The 17,847-nt window shown below is 43.1% G+C and overlaps 1 protein-coding gene across 2 annotated transcripts in view; it reads right to left on the bottom strand.

Annotated features, from left to right (window-relative positions):
- Nucleotides 1-17,847, bottom strand: part of LOC126297996 (KN motif and ankyrin repeat domain-containing protein 3) — a 381,284-nt gene that overhangs the window by 109,225 nt on the left and 254,212 nt on the right. For both annotated transcript variants that reach the window (XM_049989312.1, XM_049989313.1), the window contains one exon: nt 6,820-6,904. In XM_049989312.1, coding sequence (XP_049845269.1) covers nt 6,820-6,904 — 85 coding nt within the window. The remainder of the gene's footprint in view (nt 1-6,819; nt 6,905-17,847) is intronic.

Here is a 17,847-nt window from a genome sequence, read left to right as displayed (position 1 = left end):
GTGCTTCATAGAACATAGGTCACATGCCTACTAGTGCTTCCTTGTCGCAAATATTCATTCTAACTTCAACATAAGACTTCGAGCTTCGTTTTTCATTTTCCAAAAATTGCCGAACTACGGGCGGATAATCCGCACTCTGATAATCCAGAGCTTTCTGTAATTCCATTTCGTTTCTTCCACCCACCAAGCTTTGTATCTGTATTGCATTGAAAATGTCTGCACAACAGAGGAAATGCCGATGGTATGCGCTGTATGTCTTGTTTGAAAACGAACTTGCAACATCCAGCCATAGTAGTGGCTGTAGACAACAGAATGCCCACCTTACGCTTCGCCCTAAAGTTTCTATTCAGCAATGCTCAGTTCTGATTGGTTAGTTGAGAGTAAGAGACTAAACAGTGAGATTATCAGTCCCTTGGTCAAGGGTTTGTTCATCTGGGGGTAGTCGTGATCATATGTAGTTGTGGTAAACGTGAGGCCCTGAAGACAATACTGAAGCCAGACAAAACGATTGAAGGAGAAGTAAAAGTATATGGCTTGGTTCGGTACATAGGTTAGAGCAGACAATTGGTATCCTACGAGTCAGTCATGATGAGGGGAGCCCCATCCCCAACCAATATCCAGAAAAGTAAAAGGGGAAATGGTAAAAAGGTAATGGTCATCAGCTGGACCATCAACAACAACAAAAAGATGAGAGAAATCCCCCAGGGATTTGCATGGGAAGGGGTCAGGCGCTCCCAGACCTGTTCCACCCCTAATCCATCATAGGCAAAGCGTTAAAAAGGAGGATAGCACTCACTGATCAACAGAGTCCCACCGCTATAACAGGAAACGGGGTGCGGCAGAAAAAGAGGTAAACCTCCTAGAAGCAATTAAAACATAGGAAGGAGGGATTTCATAGGCAGCAGGCAAAGGAGGCGGAGTCAAGGGTCCCTCCCCCTGACCGAGCATGTGGCAGGAGACACCCCCAACCCTAACAACCCTGCCCCACCAGAAAGGTAGTTTAAAATATATCTCAGAATAAAAATCACTGCCACAGAGGAAATGGAGAACCAGTTCAACCACCCGTGAGTCACTGGGCAACAAGAGAGACAAATAATTTGGAATACTATGCTTAGCATGGAGAGCACGAAGGTGGGGACATTCCATCAGGACATGAGAAATTACCAGGAAGGTTTTACAATCAAAATGTGGTTGTGGTTCGTTACATAAAATAGAACAACAGGTCAGTCTGGTAAGACCGATGTAGCGACAACACACAAAGGTGGATTCATTCTGGGAGGAATGGAAGAAAGAGTGCCATGCACCAGTTGTCCCCTTGCAGTATACAGTTTATTACAGGGGGCAGTAGTCCAATAGATGATGTTCCATCTCTGAGTGAGCAGAGGCCTCAGATGCACCTGCAGATCTGCACCTGGGAGCGTCAAAGCAAACAGGGGTTGGGGGCTATTAATGGCGTCTGTAGCAAAACAACGTCCAAACACTGTGTACTGAAGTAGAGCTCTGAGTCAGGATGGACCATGGTACAACGACAAAAACGCAAGGCCCGCGTTTTTGCAAAACACAACTGTAAACTATGCAAAAGGGCCCAAGCAGAGGCCTATCACATTGCACCTTGGAGCTAGTGTTCAGCCAAAGCTACAGGGTGGGGGCTGTAGCAAATCCAAAACTTGTCAACATACAGTGTGGGTGTGAGCAGTGGCCCGACAGAGGTCATCAGCCCAATGGTGGCGAAGAAGAATGTGACACTAAGCAATGAGCTCTGTTGGACGGCTTTCTCTTTGGCCTATAGAGAGCTCAGTAAAGTACCAACTCTTAATTATAATAACTGATGAGATAAAAAATGACGAATAAAATTGATATGGAGTCTTGAAATACTCGGTCATGGAGGGTAAATAAAGTGTGATTGTCCCAAACGGTATGCCTTATGTAGGTCGCTGTTTGGAACCTAACCAGACGATCTGTTATAGATCATCCATCTCAGAAACCACAATGAGAGGGAGACAAAAGGTCCCGAGATTCGAGAACCCAGCACAATATGCAAGCAACGTGCCTTTCAAGCAGTGAGGTTAATCAGCTGGTAACTGTTCATGGAAGGTGGGTTTTTGCCCGCCTTAAGGATTGGAATGATGATCTTATCTAGCCATTGCGAAGCGAAGACACCATTTATCCAAATGCGGTTGAAGATACTAACGACATGGAGCCATTGAGTAATAGTCAGATGTTGTATCATCTGATTCTGAATGGAATCAGGACCTAGGAACATGTTGTGAGATGATGCAAGAGCCTGAACCAATTTCCAGTCAGTGAATGGTTCATTCTCATGCTGAGGGGCGAACGAGATGGGAATGTCTTCTATTCATCTCTTACACGTCCAGAAAACAGCCATGTAAGAACAACATGCTGACACCATCGCAAAGTGAGTCACAAGGTCTTCAGCAAGGGCCAACACGTCAGTACAGAGGCCATCCCAAAGGAGGAGATCCTATACATTTGTGGATTTTTGATGGCCCAAAAGATTATGGAGTATGGCCTACACCTGGGATGAAGAAGGAGTTCCCAGCGAGTAGGCGTAGACTCCTAGCATTCCTTCTTTTTGCATTCAGATACATAGCGAGCCTGATCAAGAAGTCGTTTGAAAGAGATAAGGTTGGTATGGGAAACATGTTCCTTGAAACGTTGCAGGTCCCTTCAGCAGTCCTGAATAGCTATAGTAATGACTATGGTCCACCACAGAACCAGCCAGTGTTGAAGGGGACCTGTGAAAAGGGGACTAGCAGTTCTAGTGGCATGTATGATTGTGTCAGAGACGTCTTGCACTACCTCGTCAATGCAATCTGGCAGAGAGTGGTGAAGGTAACAACCTAGACATACAATTGTCAGTTGGTCATTCAAAGCACCCAGTGTGGTAGTCAGTCCCTTATGGTGGTGGCAAGGAACCGACGGGATCACTGGAAAGTGGTCATTGAGGCAAAGATTGTTATGTAGTGACCAATGTAACGAACATATGACGTAGGGGGAAGAGATCGTTAGCCTGATAACTGAAAAGATCCCACAGATAGTTGTGTGTTAGAGTACCATGCTTGAGATGTCTTCCAACTGACCATGATCGCTAACAAGCTGGGCAGTTAGAATGTTCCTCCCAGACAAAGTGATACTCGACCCCACAGTGGGTGGTGCACATTGAATCCCCCCATTACTAGAAAAGAGGGAAGTTTTTGACTTAAGGTAGTCAAGTCAGTGTTATAAAGTGGCCTTCCTGGGGTAAATAAACGTGGCAAATGGTGATCACTGTGGTCGTTTGCACTTGCAAGGCTATTGCTTCCAACATGGTACAAAGGTGAATCCACCCACTGATAACAACTGTGCAAACCAGCCTACGTACCCTTACTGATGCCATCTCAGAACAGAATGCACGATAACCATGCAGTGTTGGGGCATGGTCATCAAAGAAACATGTTTCTTGTACAGCAACAGAATTGCAGAAGAGGAAGAATTAAGGTGTTGCATTTCCAACAGGTGAGAATAACATCTATCGCAGTTCCACTGAATGATCGTTTTACAGGTGTCCAAATTAATTGTTAAGGGACCAGGAGGTCCAATCATAACCACGAACCACTGCCTGTCACCGATGATGATGGAACCACATCAATGAGCATTGGTTCGGAATCTGACTGTGCAGGGGATCTGTCACCTCCGGGATCACCAAAGCAGCCGTGACCTGATTCTTCTCCTTCTCCCTATCATCATCATCATCATCATCGTCATCATCATCTCCTCCTCCATATCCTTTGGTGGCCGCGATGCATGTGAGGACCTATCTGAGATGAGCATGAGGATAGATGAAGAGTGGGCAACCATGGTACCCACAGGTCGCGGTTCTTTCGGCCACTCAGCTAAGGGAGCAGACAGGTGAGGGACTGCAGCACACGAATGAACTTGATGTTTTAATTGGTTGGTACGTGCTAACCACGTACGTATTGGCTCATTAGCCCACTAGGGGTGCTTAATTCTGTACTGTGATTGTTTTTCTGGAAGTGTTTGTTGTACGTTAACAGTGGTACACGGCATTGTGGATTGGTTTACTGAAGAAGTGTTGGTCGATATCCACCTCGTTTTTGTCTCACTGAATGCAGTGGGAGAGAGGTACTAAACCAGAGTATGGAGAAAAAGAAAAGCAGTCGATCTTGAAAGACTGGTGCTCTTTGTTCTCCACTTTCTACATTCAACGATCGCTGCGCACAATATGATAATATGGATTCCACATATGGATTCCAATCTAATTAAGGTTCAAAAGTGTTATGCCAGGCTGTTTCCGCTGAGACGGCAATAATATCAAAGTACTTTTGCATCTGAGGGTTGTTGCATAGTACTACATTTTGTGTCGTATATTTTCGTGATTGGATATTACAGAATTTTCCACTGTTGTGAAGATATACTATCTGATCAAAAGTATCCAGAAATGTATTAGTGAACATTAATACAGAGTGTGTCTATCGTTCACCTTTACATCGGCATGAACTCTGCTGGGAACAATTTCAATGAGGTGTCTGAATGTCTGTGGACGAATGACCACACATTCTTCCTCAAGAAGCCAAGCCACAGGAAGAAGTTATGTTTGACGTTGGAGTCTGGAGCGAAGTCAACGTTCCAACACATTCCAAAGCTGTTCCTTTGGGTTCATGTCTGCACTCTGGGCAGGCCAGCCTACTTCAAGAATGTTATCGTCCATAAACCATTGCCTCACAGGTGATGCCCTGTCATGCTGATACAGTCACTGTCTCTGAACTGCTCCTCTACTGCATGCAGGCACATACATCAAATCTAAACCCTTCCATCGCATTGCCACAGGCAATGCCGTGATTCATTACTCAAAATCACTCGTCTCCAATCATAGACTGTCCAATGCCGTCGATCTTCATATTATCTCAGGTGTCAGGTAGCAGTGAGTACAGAAATGTATGGCTTATGATAGGTGTTCGACGAATGCACCCCATTGTTTTTTACTATGAACGTACAGTCATTCTGCTACATGGACTGCTGGTAGAACTTTATAACTCACGAGTGATTCCGTCCACAATGCTCGGCAGTCCCTGTCCGTTAGCACATCAGGTCTGCCTGGTGTTGGTTTGGCTGTGGTCGTTCCTTCGAGTTCCCACTTCACAGTCACTTCACCAACAGTCTACTTGGGCAGATTTATGTGCACAAATGCACTTGAAAATGAGAATAAATTCTCGAAACGCGCTGTGCCGTTTTCATTATTTAGATTTAGAAGAGTAGAAATGTCCTTGATGGATCTGTTACTAAGGTGAAATCTACTGACAAGTCCACGTTTGAAGCCGTTCAGCTTTCCTGACCGACCCATTTTGCTGTTTCTACTTCTATACTGACAACTAAATTCCTCGACTCCTTTTATACTGACGGGCCCGCCTCTCGCGACATTTGTTTTGTTAATTCTTCGTTACATAGTCGGCGACCGAATAATTTTGATGCAATGGTGTGTTTCAGCAGAAACAAAGATAATTGTGGCGATAACCGAATAAATCATGGTTACATTATTACTTTGTGATGGACCACGGGTCCCTGGGACCAAAAAATTCGAACAATTGTCGGGAACAAACTCTGAAAGTTTGTAGATGGCTCCCTGGCTCACCCAGTACAACTTCTCTGTGAGTAGCCTGATACAGAAATTATGCACCTATACGGAAGCGTTCTCACGTCGTATACTGAAATACCTGCAGGATTTGTGTACCATGGCAGAAGCGCTGCGCGCACTGTCGCCTTCACAGTCAATTTGGATAAAATGTACAGTGTGGGTAATGGGATACATCATTTCGGAGTGACTTAGAAATACTCAATACGATCGACTTCTGGTAACTCTGGTGCGCACTCAACATTATCAAAATCCCAGCAATTTTTTCGAGGTGTTCCTGCAAACGGTGTGCATCATGGCGAGGTGTATTGTCGGCTTGAAAGATATCACACTATTTTGAATAATCTGCAATTTTTCCTCGTGTACCAAATACGTAACATGATCACTATTCAGGAAGGCAGTCATGCGTTTCAGTGCCAGCATTTTATGTCCTGATCGTTGTAACGTGCCACGTATAAAGCAATGAACGGTCCTTGTTATGCAACATGGATACGATGCAGGATAGATCCGGTGTCTCACAATTACCACAAATCCCACATCCCCACCCAAGGCTTTGGACAATAAAACAGTAGCTCATTACACAAGCAGACCTTTCTTCAGTCGCATGTATATAAACAGTCAATTGGCGAACTTCTTGTAACAGGCTAGCGTTTTAACTGATGAGTCGCAAGAGGTGCAAGTGATGTAATGGATGCCTCCTGAAAACCCCAGATGAATACTTCACCCTGCTGAATGCGAGTTCAGTGCATTAACCAACGTGTCACTTCACTTGGAGAGTATGAGTGTGCGGTGTTTGTTGTTAAATAGACTATTGTAGTATTGGGTGCAGATGGATTTCCACAGAGCTGTATCTGTCAGCATGTAGAGGCTGATCTGAACACCACGGTGTCTTACTTTTCTTCCGTCCTTTAAACTGAAGTACAACGGCATCCAGCCAAGTAACACCAAACTGTTGTGCAACTGACAGGTTCCTATTGAGTGCATTCATGTCGAAAACAGTCTAATAAATGTCCGTTTAGCTCATTAACTCTATTACGAATTAAGCACTTACTTTATCAGTCCCAGAGTCTGAGGTCTGAAACTGTACCTTCATACAGGCATTTCTGTCATCCTTTCGTGTACAGAGAATCTAGATGCAGCTAACACGAAAAGCGATGTTTTTATAGTACCTGCAACGGGCTGCGGTCTCTGTCTCTCGCGATCAGCTTCAGCGAGCAGCTTGCGTTTCTCCTCCTTCAGCACGTTCAGCTGCACCTGCAACACACACACATTCGTCAGGAATAGCTACTCTGCACGCCTATTAAGTGTGATGGAAGGGAGGTAGGTAGGTAAGTGGGCGGTCCCAAATGTTGCCAAGGTTGTTTTGACTACGCCGCAGAAATTTCGCTGTGAAGCCCTTACACGTCCTCCGTACAGTCCCGATCTCTCTACATGCGATGTCCAAATTTTTGGAGCCCTGAAGAAAGGCATTCGTGTCCGTTGACTTGCTTCGGATGAAAGTGTGCATGTCTGGGTGTGGACCCAATCATGGTTCCATAGGCAGCCACAAACATTTTCCCATGAAGGCGCTGACCGTCTTGTCTCACAGCGGGATGCATGTATTTAACTATTACTTTTGAAGTAATAAACAGTTTACTTACATTTTTTCTCGTTTACATGTGTCTGTCTCTTATACATGGGTATACTGGATGCAATTTATGATTTCAGTTATGGTTACATACGTGTTCGAAATCAATCCTGCAGGGAATGCGTGTGGAAGTAGGCTTACGGTGCATTGCAACTCTTAAAAATCTGGAGATAATGCGAATAAAAAATTGTGGAAGTCAGTGTATGGACGTCTTTTGGAAGAAAAGAAAGCAGTGGAAGCGGAGAAAGACACTACAGGCACAAGAAAAGAACCTGCGGCATTGTACTCTGTATATGGCATGTTTTATGGTGTATATTTACATACGTAAATTTTGTGTAATTTTTGTAAATGCTTAATTCTGCAACTTATATTTTTCCTATGTAAGGTACCTTTTCTCAAAACATACTAATTAGAATTAAATGGGATTCACTACTTGTTGCCCCCAACTATTATCCAACGAACCAGTTTTGTAATACTTTGCATCAGCACGACTCAAAAAATTTAAAGTTGAAAGTTGTAAATTAAAAGAATGTTTCTAAAAATCATAAAATTAAAAGTATTTTAAGAATAAAAACTTTGTTTCATTAGATAGTGTCCTACCTATTTTTATGTCTAATTCTAGCTTTCACCCTGCTCCTGTTAATACTTTGTTTAGTACATACAGCAATTCAATTATAGGACTGAAACAGATAATATTTACAAGCTGTAGATTGATGACAACGAAATATTTTGCACTGAGTTACTGTTATTAATGGAACTTTTTTGTGTCTAGTAAGTAGTAGTACAACGTTCGTATGGGTGCATTTTATTACTGGGTGTTGCCTACAACAGGGGCAGGTATGCACTCAAGGGTGAACCTATTGTTCTCCTTTGATTGACAGGTACTTAACCTATTGTTCTGCTACAAGGATCCTTCCTTTTGATTGACAGGCACATAACCTATTGTTCCCCCACCCCTCAGGAAACTTTCCTCTCACTGCTACAGGTACACTTTCAGGTCTGAGTTATTGGAATAGCCCCTCTCACCCTTATCAGCTTGATTGACTTCTTAATTAAATTCATCAATTAATTAACCTCCCCCACTCTGGTAAACCCCTCCCCTATACCCTACTCCCAGAAATTGGCAGGAAAAAGACTCAGTTGATCAGTCATTTGGAGGGAATTCGTTTTCAGGGTGTGGAATATTATTTAAACACCTTAGACAATGTAAAGAATATTATTTAATTATTTATGGCAGTTCATCGAATATAGTTTATTTATCTAGTTAAATAATTTGTCCAGAAATCGATTGCTGTGTATGGAACATTGTTTAAACAATGTCTGGAATATTGTTTATGTAAACAATTTAGGGGATTCAAGACAGTGTATGGAATATATGGAAATTGGTGACTCTTTGGTGGAGAGGAAGGATCTCATAACAGGAAATACATTGTTGATATATAAACAATTCAGTTAGTGGGGGTTGAATTTCTCTTGCTCATCATTCTCTGCTGTTCGGAAACATGTAGGTCTTGTAAGAAGTAATTACATGGGGCAAACATGTTGCATAATCCAATGTTCAGCACTGTACTCTGGTGTCTTAACCTAATATTTGGCCCTTTGTCGGCACTTAACCTATTGTTCTGTTAAGTGGCTTTACATGTCACCCCCCTTTTCTTAAACTGTTGTACCGCCTTTGATATCAAATTAAGTAATTAGTTATGTCCTCCCACCATTTTCTGGTACACTTTTCAAATTTCATTTCTGGTGCATTCTTCTTTATCGCCAATTCCCTTAAACTATTGTACTGTGTTTTACATAAAAATTATGCAAATTAACCTAATGTTCTGTACCTAACCTGCTGTTCTGCTCCATGTCACCCACTCACACACACCGTCCTCTTAACTATTGTACTGCTAAAACCACGTTGATATAAAAAATGTGCCTGTCAATCAAAATGAAGAATCCTTTTAGCAGAACAATAGATAACATACCTGTCAATCAAAAGAGAACGATAGTATAAGAACCTGTCAATCAAAGGAAAGCAATAGGTTTGCCTCTGAGTGCATACCTGCACCTGAGTAGGCAATCCGCACTAACAAAATACACCTGTACGAACTTTGTCCTACTACTGTAGTATATAAGGAAAAAACAAAGAAAACTATTATAAAGTTAATTAAAAAGTAAGTTTCAAATATTTTTTAAAACTTCCTTCCAAAACTAAGTTAACGGAATCTTAATGAGATCAATTATGGCAGTTATTTTATAAGGAGATGCTATTGTTAAGGTCCACTTTGGAAACTAATTAAGTGATTATGATTTTATTATACTATTCTGCTTCAGAAGCTAATTTATATTAGCTACATTTAGAGAACTAAAATCAATATCAAATAAAGGATTAGGTGCACCACTTGTACAGAAGTGATTAAAGTACACGCTGTTTGGACAACAGCTACTCTGTACAGTTACCCTTTACACTACTTATTTTGAAATAACTAGCATTTTTCCTCCTCCAGTTGAGATTAAAAGGAAAATAATAATATGTCCATGATACTAATGATCTCTGGGAAATTTCCTCGATGGTAATAATTATTTCAAGACGAGCAGAATATCAGCAGGCGGACTTGAGAGAAGTGATTTAATGGATGTAATTAGTAGCTAGCGTCTACATTGGCCATTGCTTTGCATCCATACTGCATCCCAGAGAGCATCAAACTAAGTGTAATGTCGTTAAACTAGCTCCTTCCTTGTGCTAAAATCGCCGTTGTACGGGACAACATCAAGTATTGGGTCAGCCCCTCAGATCTTCATCAACACCGGCTTTACGGAAGGTTCCCTTGAAACTTTAGTTGATTTGAGATCAGAAGGATTATCACGCTTGCTGAGAAAAGTCAAAGAAAACTAATACCCAGTGCGGAGAGCGTCTTTGCTCAATATCTGCGTTCAATCCTCCAGCGACAAAAACTAATGGCCTGATTGCGGGCCATGAAAAACAATTACATGTTATCCCACAGCCTCAATAGTTTTCACAGTCACCTCAAAAATACACAAATCTATACCATTCATCACTAATGTCATAGTATCATGAATGCCCATGTTTGTTCGTAGCTTGCAGTTGTTTGCATCTCAAGGCAACATAGCACATTCGTTCTCCTGATCATTCGCATATCACATCGTGTACTCTGAAAACTTATTTCACTGATCTATCGACCAAGGCGAAGCTGCTTGCAGGATTCTAGGCGACGTCGCGTATTCGTTTCTTTCGAGCTGTGGTTTGTATGCAGCAGCAGGACTAAGAAAACTCATTCATATCGCCTGCCTAGGACTCACTTTGACACTGATCTATGTCTCTGGGTTGCAACGAAAATCCTCTGCAAGAGTTGACAAGTGTGCCTGTCGACTGATTATTGTTTCATACTGAAAGAAGATTTAGAGTTTAGCTTCCCATCGACGACAAGGTCATTAAAGACAAAACACAAGCTGACTGAAGGAGGTTATTAATCTTGTCCTTTCAAAGGAACATCCTGACATTTGCCTTAAGCTATTTACATAAACCACTAACTCATGATGGCTGAACAGCGACGTGAACTCCGTTCTGCCTAATGCGAGTCCGTTGTCTTTATCACACCGCCGCCTTGCTCATTATGATTTCGTTCAGCACATTTTGGAGTCAGGTAGTCATCGCCAGTTGATTTCCAAGGCCTTCCACATGAATGATTGCTTCCACTTCATATAGTACCCCTAATATCAGACCTGGTCATATGTAGCTCCTGTGAACACTTAGGCTGGGTGCCGTTACAATCCGTCCCTTTCGAACACTCTTATTTCTATCTTTCTGTAGTTTCATTCCGACAAAATAAAGAAAACGTCTATGATGTTGACCCTTACAGGATGACCTTATACTCCCACAGGTGAGTAATTATTCAGCAATGTACAACATTCTCTTTTGATCAGTGTCACTTTCAGTAAGCTAGCTGTGAGAATTTAAGGGTGATTTCTCTGTTTTAATATTTTTTTGACGTGCCGCCCCACCGATTAAGCAGAGACATGAATCATTTCAATACATTCGCTATTATAATTGAAAAGGACCAAATTGTTGCGGATCTAAAGAATTTATTTCGTTGACCCGTTTCCGGCTTACAAGACCATAATACGATTGACTATCGTCTCAAAGAGAATGCAATACTGGTGAAAAACATTGAAAAATGTCATTAATTGCAATAACTTAATATTTTATCCAATGATGTGCTTATGATTCCGATAGTGACGAGAGTGAAAAATTCGGCCTGTGGTCTCGTTTGGTACAGAGCTGAATGACTCTTATTCTGATCCCCATTCCTTATTTACTATAGTCATCACTTGTACGTATCATATTGAGCTCACTACTGGTCGAGCCTCTATGGACGAAAACAAAGTGTAGCACGTCGTTATGACATAACCTAGTATCAGCCTTTTCTTTGCGAACTTGGTTAGGTTTAGCTTCCGACGAAAAGTAATAAATGGTCTGTTCAAACTGGAGTGAGAAATAACTCAGATCCAACACCTAGATTAGCTGACATGGCAGTCAGAAGCTTATTTAACAGACAAGCAAAATCAAAATAGATTATGGCCTACCTAGACGTTCCACCAACCACGTAAGCACACTAAATGTTTAACAGTAAACATGCATGTTGAGCTTGATAAACACATTAGAAGTGTCCTGTTTGACACTGTCACGTCGTTTAAATATCTGGGCTTAACACTGTAAAGGGATATGAAATGGAGCGAGCATATGAGGACTGTGATAAGGAAGGAGAACTGTCGACTTCGGTTTACTGCGAAAATCTTAGGGGCGTGTGGTTTAGCTGTAAAGGAGACTGCATATAGGACACTATTGCGATCTATTATTGAGTAATGCTTTAGCGTTTGGGATCCCCACCTAATCGGATTAATGGAAGACATTGAAGCAATTCAGAAGCGAGCTGCTAGATTTGTTACCGGTAGGTTAGAACATACGCAAGTATTAGGGAGATGCTTCGGGAACTCAAAAGGGGATCCTTGGAGGGAAGCTGACATTCTTTACAAGGAACGCTATTGAGAAAATTTAAAGACCCGGCATTTGAAGCTGATTGCAGCACGATCCTACCGCCGCCAACATACATTTCGCGTAAGGACCACGAAGATAAGATACGAGAAATTAGGGCTCATATGGAGGCATATAGGTAGTCTTTTCCCCTCGCTCTATGTGAGAAAGGATCAGAAAAGGAAACACCTAGTAGTGGTACAGGGTACCTTCCGCTATGCACCGTTGCTTGCGGAGTATGAATGTAGATGTACTGCTGGCATTGATACTTCACAGACAATTATTGAAGGCAGTATCTCTTTTAGAACGATACTTATTCCCTGCAATTTACTTCTACAAGTGAAGTGCGTTTACTACCGCAAACTGAGAAGGAACGTCTACACCACTTATGAAAATAACAGAAATAATGCGCTAAAGATTGTGGAAACTGCAATAAATAAATTATATATATATATATATATATAACTGAAATGAATTTTATACCATAGATTGGGTACATGGTTGGTTATACATACCCGTTATGAGTACATAGCTGTATATACACTCCTGGAAATTGAAATAAGAACACCGTGAATTCATTGTCCCAGGAAGGGGAAACTTTATTGACACATTCCTGGGGTCAGATACATCACATGATCACACTGACAGAACCACAGGCACATAGACACAGGCAACAGAGCATGCACAATGTCGGCACTAGTACAGTGTATATCCACCTTTCGCAGCAATGCAGGCTGCTATTCTCCCATGGAGACGATCGTAGAGATGCTGGATGTAGTCCTGTGGAACGGCTTGCCATGCCATTTCCATCTGGCGCCTCATATGGACCAGCGTTCGTGCTGGACGTGCAGACCGCGTGAGACGACGCTTCATCCAGTCCCAAACATGCTCAATGGGGGACAGATCCAGAGATCTTGCTGGCCAGGGTACTTGACTTACACCTTCTAGAGCACGTTGGGTGGCACGGGATACATGCGGACGTGCATTGTCCTGTTGGAACAGCAAGTTCCCTTGCCGGTCTAGGAATGGTAGAACGATGGGTTCGATGACGGTTTGGATGTACCGTGCACTATTCAGTGTCCCTTCGACGATCACCAGAGGTGTACGGCCAGTGTAGGAGATCGCTCCCCACACCATGATGCCGGGTGTTGGCCCTGTGTGCCTCGGTCGTATGCAGTCCTGATTGTGGCGCTCACCTGCACGGCGCCAAACACGCATACGACCATCATTGGCACCAAGGCAGAAGCGACTCTCATCGCTGAACACGACACGTCTCCATTCGTCCCTCCATTCACGCCTGTCGCGACACCACTGGAGGCGGGCTGCACAATGTTGGGGCGTGAGCGGAAGACGGCCTAACGGTGTGCGGGACCCTAGCCCAGCTTCATGGAGACGGTTGCGAATGGTCCTCGCCGATAACCCAGGAGCAACAGTGTCCCTAATTTGCTGGGAAGTGGCGGTGCGGTCCCCTACGGCACTGCGTAGGATCCTACGGTCTTAGCGTGCATCCGTGCGTCGCTGCGGTCCGGTCCCAGGTCGACGGACACGTGCACCTTCCGCCGACCACTGGCGACAACATCGATGTACTGTGGTGACCTCACGCCCCACGTGTTGAGCAATTCGGCGGTACGTCCAGGCGGCCTCCCGCATGCCCACTGTACGCCCTCGCTCAAAGTCCGTCAACTGCACATACGGTTCACGTCCACGCTGTCGCGGCATGCTACCAGTGTTAAAGACTGCGATGGAGCTCCGTATGCCACGGCAAACTGGCTGACACTGACGGCGGCGGTGCACAAATGCTGCGCAGCTAGCGCCATTCGACGGCCAACACCGCGGTTCCTGGTGTGTCCGCTGTGCCGTGCGTGTGATCATTGCTTGTACAGCCCTCTCGCAGTGTCCGGAGCAAGTATGGTGGGTCTGACACACCGGTGTCAATGTGTTCTTTTTTCCATTTCCAGGAGTGTAGTTTTTGACATAGTCCTCCGTATTGTGTGAAGATCCAATTTATTGAAATCACAGCCCCTAAAACATCGTGGCATGAAATCGGATACTGCATAGGTGTGTTGAAACTTACTAAAAGATTAAAAATGTATGCTGACAGGGACTCTAACTTGGTACCTTGCCTATCCCGGGCAATACTTTAACAGACTCACCTATCCCTTCACATCTCACTACCTGCCGTCACTGATTCACTTCTGCCAAGACCTTTCTCTACTACTTTCCAGCTTCACGGAAGCTCTCCTGAACACTCTGCTGGACTAGCATTTCTGGGAGAAGGTCTATATGCGCAATTTCGAAACTTCCTGGCAGATTAAAACTGTATCAAATTGGGATTCGAATCCGAAACTTGGATTTCTCCTTTCTGGAAAACCACTAATCACATGACCTATACTGGTGTCCACAAGGCATCAGCAAAGGTAGCAGCAGTACCGTGATGACCAAACTGTCGACCAGACATTTCGGTTCGGTAGATTACTTGCCAGGTAAACGCGCTGGCCTGGAAATCGGTGGTATCCGTCGCTCTTCGGAGACTCATAATTTACTGACACATGCGATGGCGCATTGTACTGAGGAGCAGCACTTCTGGCTTTAAAGTCTCCGTGTTCCAGTGGATGCTCTTCAGCCTGGCCGCTATCGACAGGGGATCTCAAGTTGATTCCATATTTCTAGATTCCGGAAAGCTTTTGACACCGTTCCTCACAAGCAACTTCTAATCAAGCTGCGGAGCTATGGGTTATCGTCTCAGTTGTGCGACTGGATTCGTGATTTCCTATCAGGAAGGTCGCAGTTCGTAATAATAGACGGCAAATCATCGAGTAAAACTGAAGTGATATCAGGTGTTCCCCAGGGAAGCGTCCTGGGACCTCTACTGTTCCTGATCTATACAAATGACCTGGGTGACAATCTGAGCAGTTCTCTTAGACTGTTCGCAGATGATGCTGTAATTTACCGTCTAGTAAGGTCATCCGAAGACCAGTATCAGTTGCAAAGCGATTTAGAAAAGATTGCTGTATGGTGTGTCAGGTGGCAGTTGACGCTAAATAACGAAAAGTGTGAGATGATCCACATGAGTTCCAAAAGAAATCCGTTGGAATTCGATTACTCGATAAATAGTACAATTCACAAGGCTGTCAATTCAACTATGTAACTGGGTGTTAAAATTACGAACAACTTCAGTTGGAAGGACCACATAGATAATATTGTCGGGAAGGCGAGCCAAAGGTTGCGTTTCATTGGCAGGACACTTAGAAGATGCAACAAGTCCACTAAAGAGACAGCTTACACTACACTCGTTCGTCCTCTGTTAGAATATTGCTGCGCGGTGTGGGATCCTTACCAGGTGGGATTGACGGAGGACATCGAAAGGGTTCAAAAAAGGGCAGCTCGTTTTGTATTATCACGTTATAGGGGAGAGAGTGTGGCAGATATGATACACGAGTTGGGATGGAAGTCATTAAAGCATAGACGTTTTTCGTCGCGGCGAGACCTTTTTACGAAATTTCAGTCACCAACTTTCTCTTCCGAATGCGAAAATATTTTGTTGAGCCCAACCTACATAGGTAGGAATGATCATCAAAATAAAATAAGAGAAATCAGAGCTCGAACAGAAAGGTTTAGGTGTTCGTTTTTCCCGCTCGCTGTTCGGGAGTGGAATAGTAGAGAGATAGTATGATTGTGGTTCGATGAACCCTCTGCCAAGCACTTAAATGTGAATTGCAAAGTAGTCATGTAGATGTAGATGTAGATCACGCAGGAGTCCGGATGGCATTTGCACCCAATGGCACTCTAAACTATAAAACTTTGAATTGGTCCACTATTCCGCTAAACAATGAAGATTGTCGGGTTGTCGTAGCTACGGCAGCGTCAAACGCGTATGACATCTTTGCTAACGACAGGTCGAAGCATTACTTATCCAAAAACTTCATTTTTCCACTCAGAAAGCCAGCGATGATGATTACGGGCCATTATAGTACGAGGCATTTGTCGTTTCTGAATAGTAGAAGCTGCTGCGTTAGAGTACATATTACTAGGCAAACCTGGGCCCAGCAGTCGGCTGTGAAGAGATCACAGTGCTCCAGCGCATGGCCGATACTGTAGACGAAGTTGGACGGTCCTACACGGCCCTCCCGTATTATAGTCACATTAGGTGGCACAGTACCTGTTCACTGCTTGTAATATCTTTTTCTATCCATTGGTTCCACAAACACGTATCACGTATCGCTAATGAAATATCATGCCCTGTGTGAGCCGGAATGTCATGGTCTGACATATTCATTTTCCAGGATTGATATTACGTCCTACGCCGTAGCTGAGGGCAAACTGGCACTTGTCTTCGCATTTCCACTTTGACGGCTGTTCGCTTACAGAAACTGGTGAAACGCTGGCCTTTATGATAACACAAGAAAAATTGCTGCTGAGACTACATGTACACAGTTTCGTAATAATCATCACTTGTTGTAAGAACACTGTTGTGCTTCCATGTAACTAGTGGAGAACAGCACTAAACTCTTCTTTTAGCAACAAAGTTTATTGCCCGAGTCAACGCGTAAAATCTTCAGTGTTTACATCGGTTTCGACTGATATGTTCAATAGCCAATGGATAATTTTTGGCCCAACTCAATGTTAAAAATCTTGTGACAGAAACCTCACACAAATGACGACGAATGTTGCCATCTAAGATTTCACACTAATATTTGACTGCAGTGTACTTTATTCTTAGCTTTATTATGAATCTACCAAGTTTGGACTAATTCAATTTTGGAACCTTTTCCGTACATAAAACAGTAATGAAAACGATGAATCGCTAATAGGAATATTTTCCGAGTACTCTGCACTAAACCAAGACCAGAACACAGAGCATTAATATTCCTGGCAGTACTTTTCGCCCACCGGGAGTCCGAGGTAAAGTAACAGTCCGTTATACAGATTTAATCTTCCAGGGATGTTTCTCGGTAGTAGTACTTTTCCTTTTCGCAAGCTAAATTCTACTCCATCGTGGCAAGTAATATGTTAGCGAAGCAAACATTCCTTCGTTCGGGACAAAGCACAACAGAAAAAAAGAAGAGAGCTGAATTAAAATAGAAGCTCATTCCCTAATTTAACAGACAGACTTACGTGTGTTCACAATGCGAAATAACGTCAAGAAAGCAAAAACTTTTCACAAATCAAGTGAAAGCATTTGGGTATTCAGAAAACTGAAGCAAAATAGTTTGAATAATTGCATTGAAGAACTGATCTTCGCTGTTGTTGAAATTTAGATGTTTAATATGCTGTATCATAATTTTAAATAAATATGAAGATATAGATATATCCAGTATCTAAAGATGTGAAATTTTCCGTGAACCGTAACTGAACGGACAGTCCTGTAAACTCCCAGAAAAGACAACAGAGCCGCAAAACCATCCCACCTAACCAACAAACATCATTAAAATAAATTTTTGGTGAGACAAGATCCCTAACGTACTGCTCACAGCAAAGTCTATAGGAATAAACGATGATATCTTTAACAAAATTGATGAAAGTAGAATA

This window comes from Schistocerca gregaria, chromosome X (assembly GCF_023897955.1).
Source record: "Schistocerca gregaria isolate iqSchGreg1 chromosome X, iqSchGreg1.2, whole genome shotgun sequence".
NCBI lineage: Eukaryota > Metazoa > Arthropoda > Insecta > Orthoptera > Acrididae > Schistocerca > Schistocerca gregaria.
Note: the sequence above shows the minus strand (reverse complement) of the source record. Positions and strands in the feature narration are given on the sequence as shown.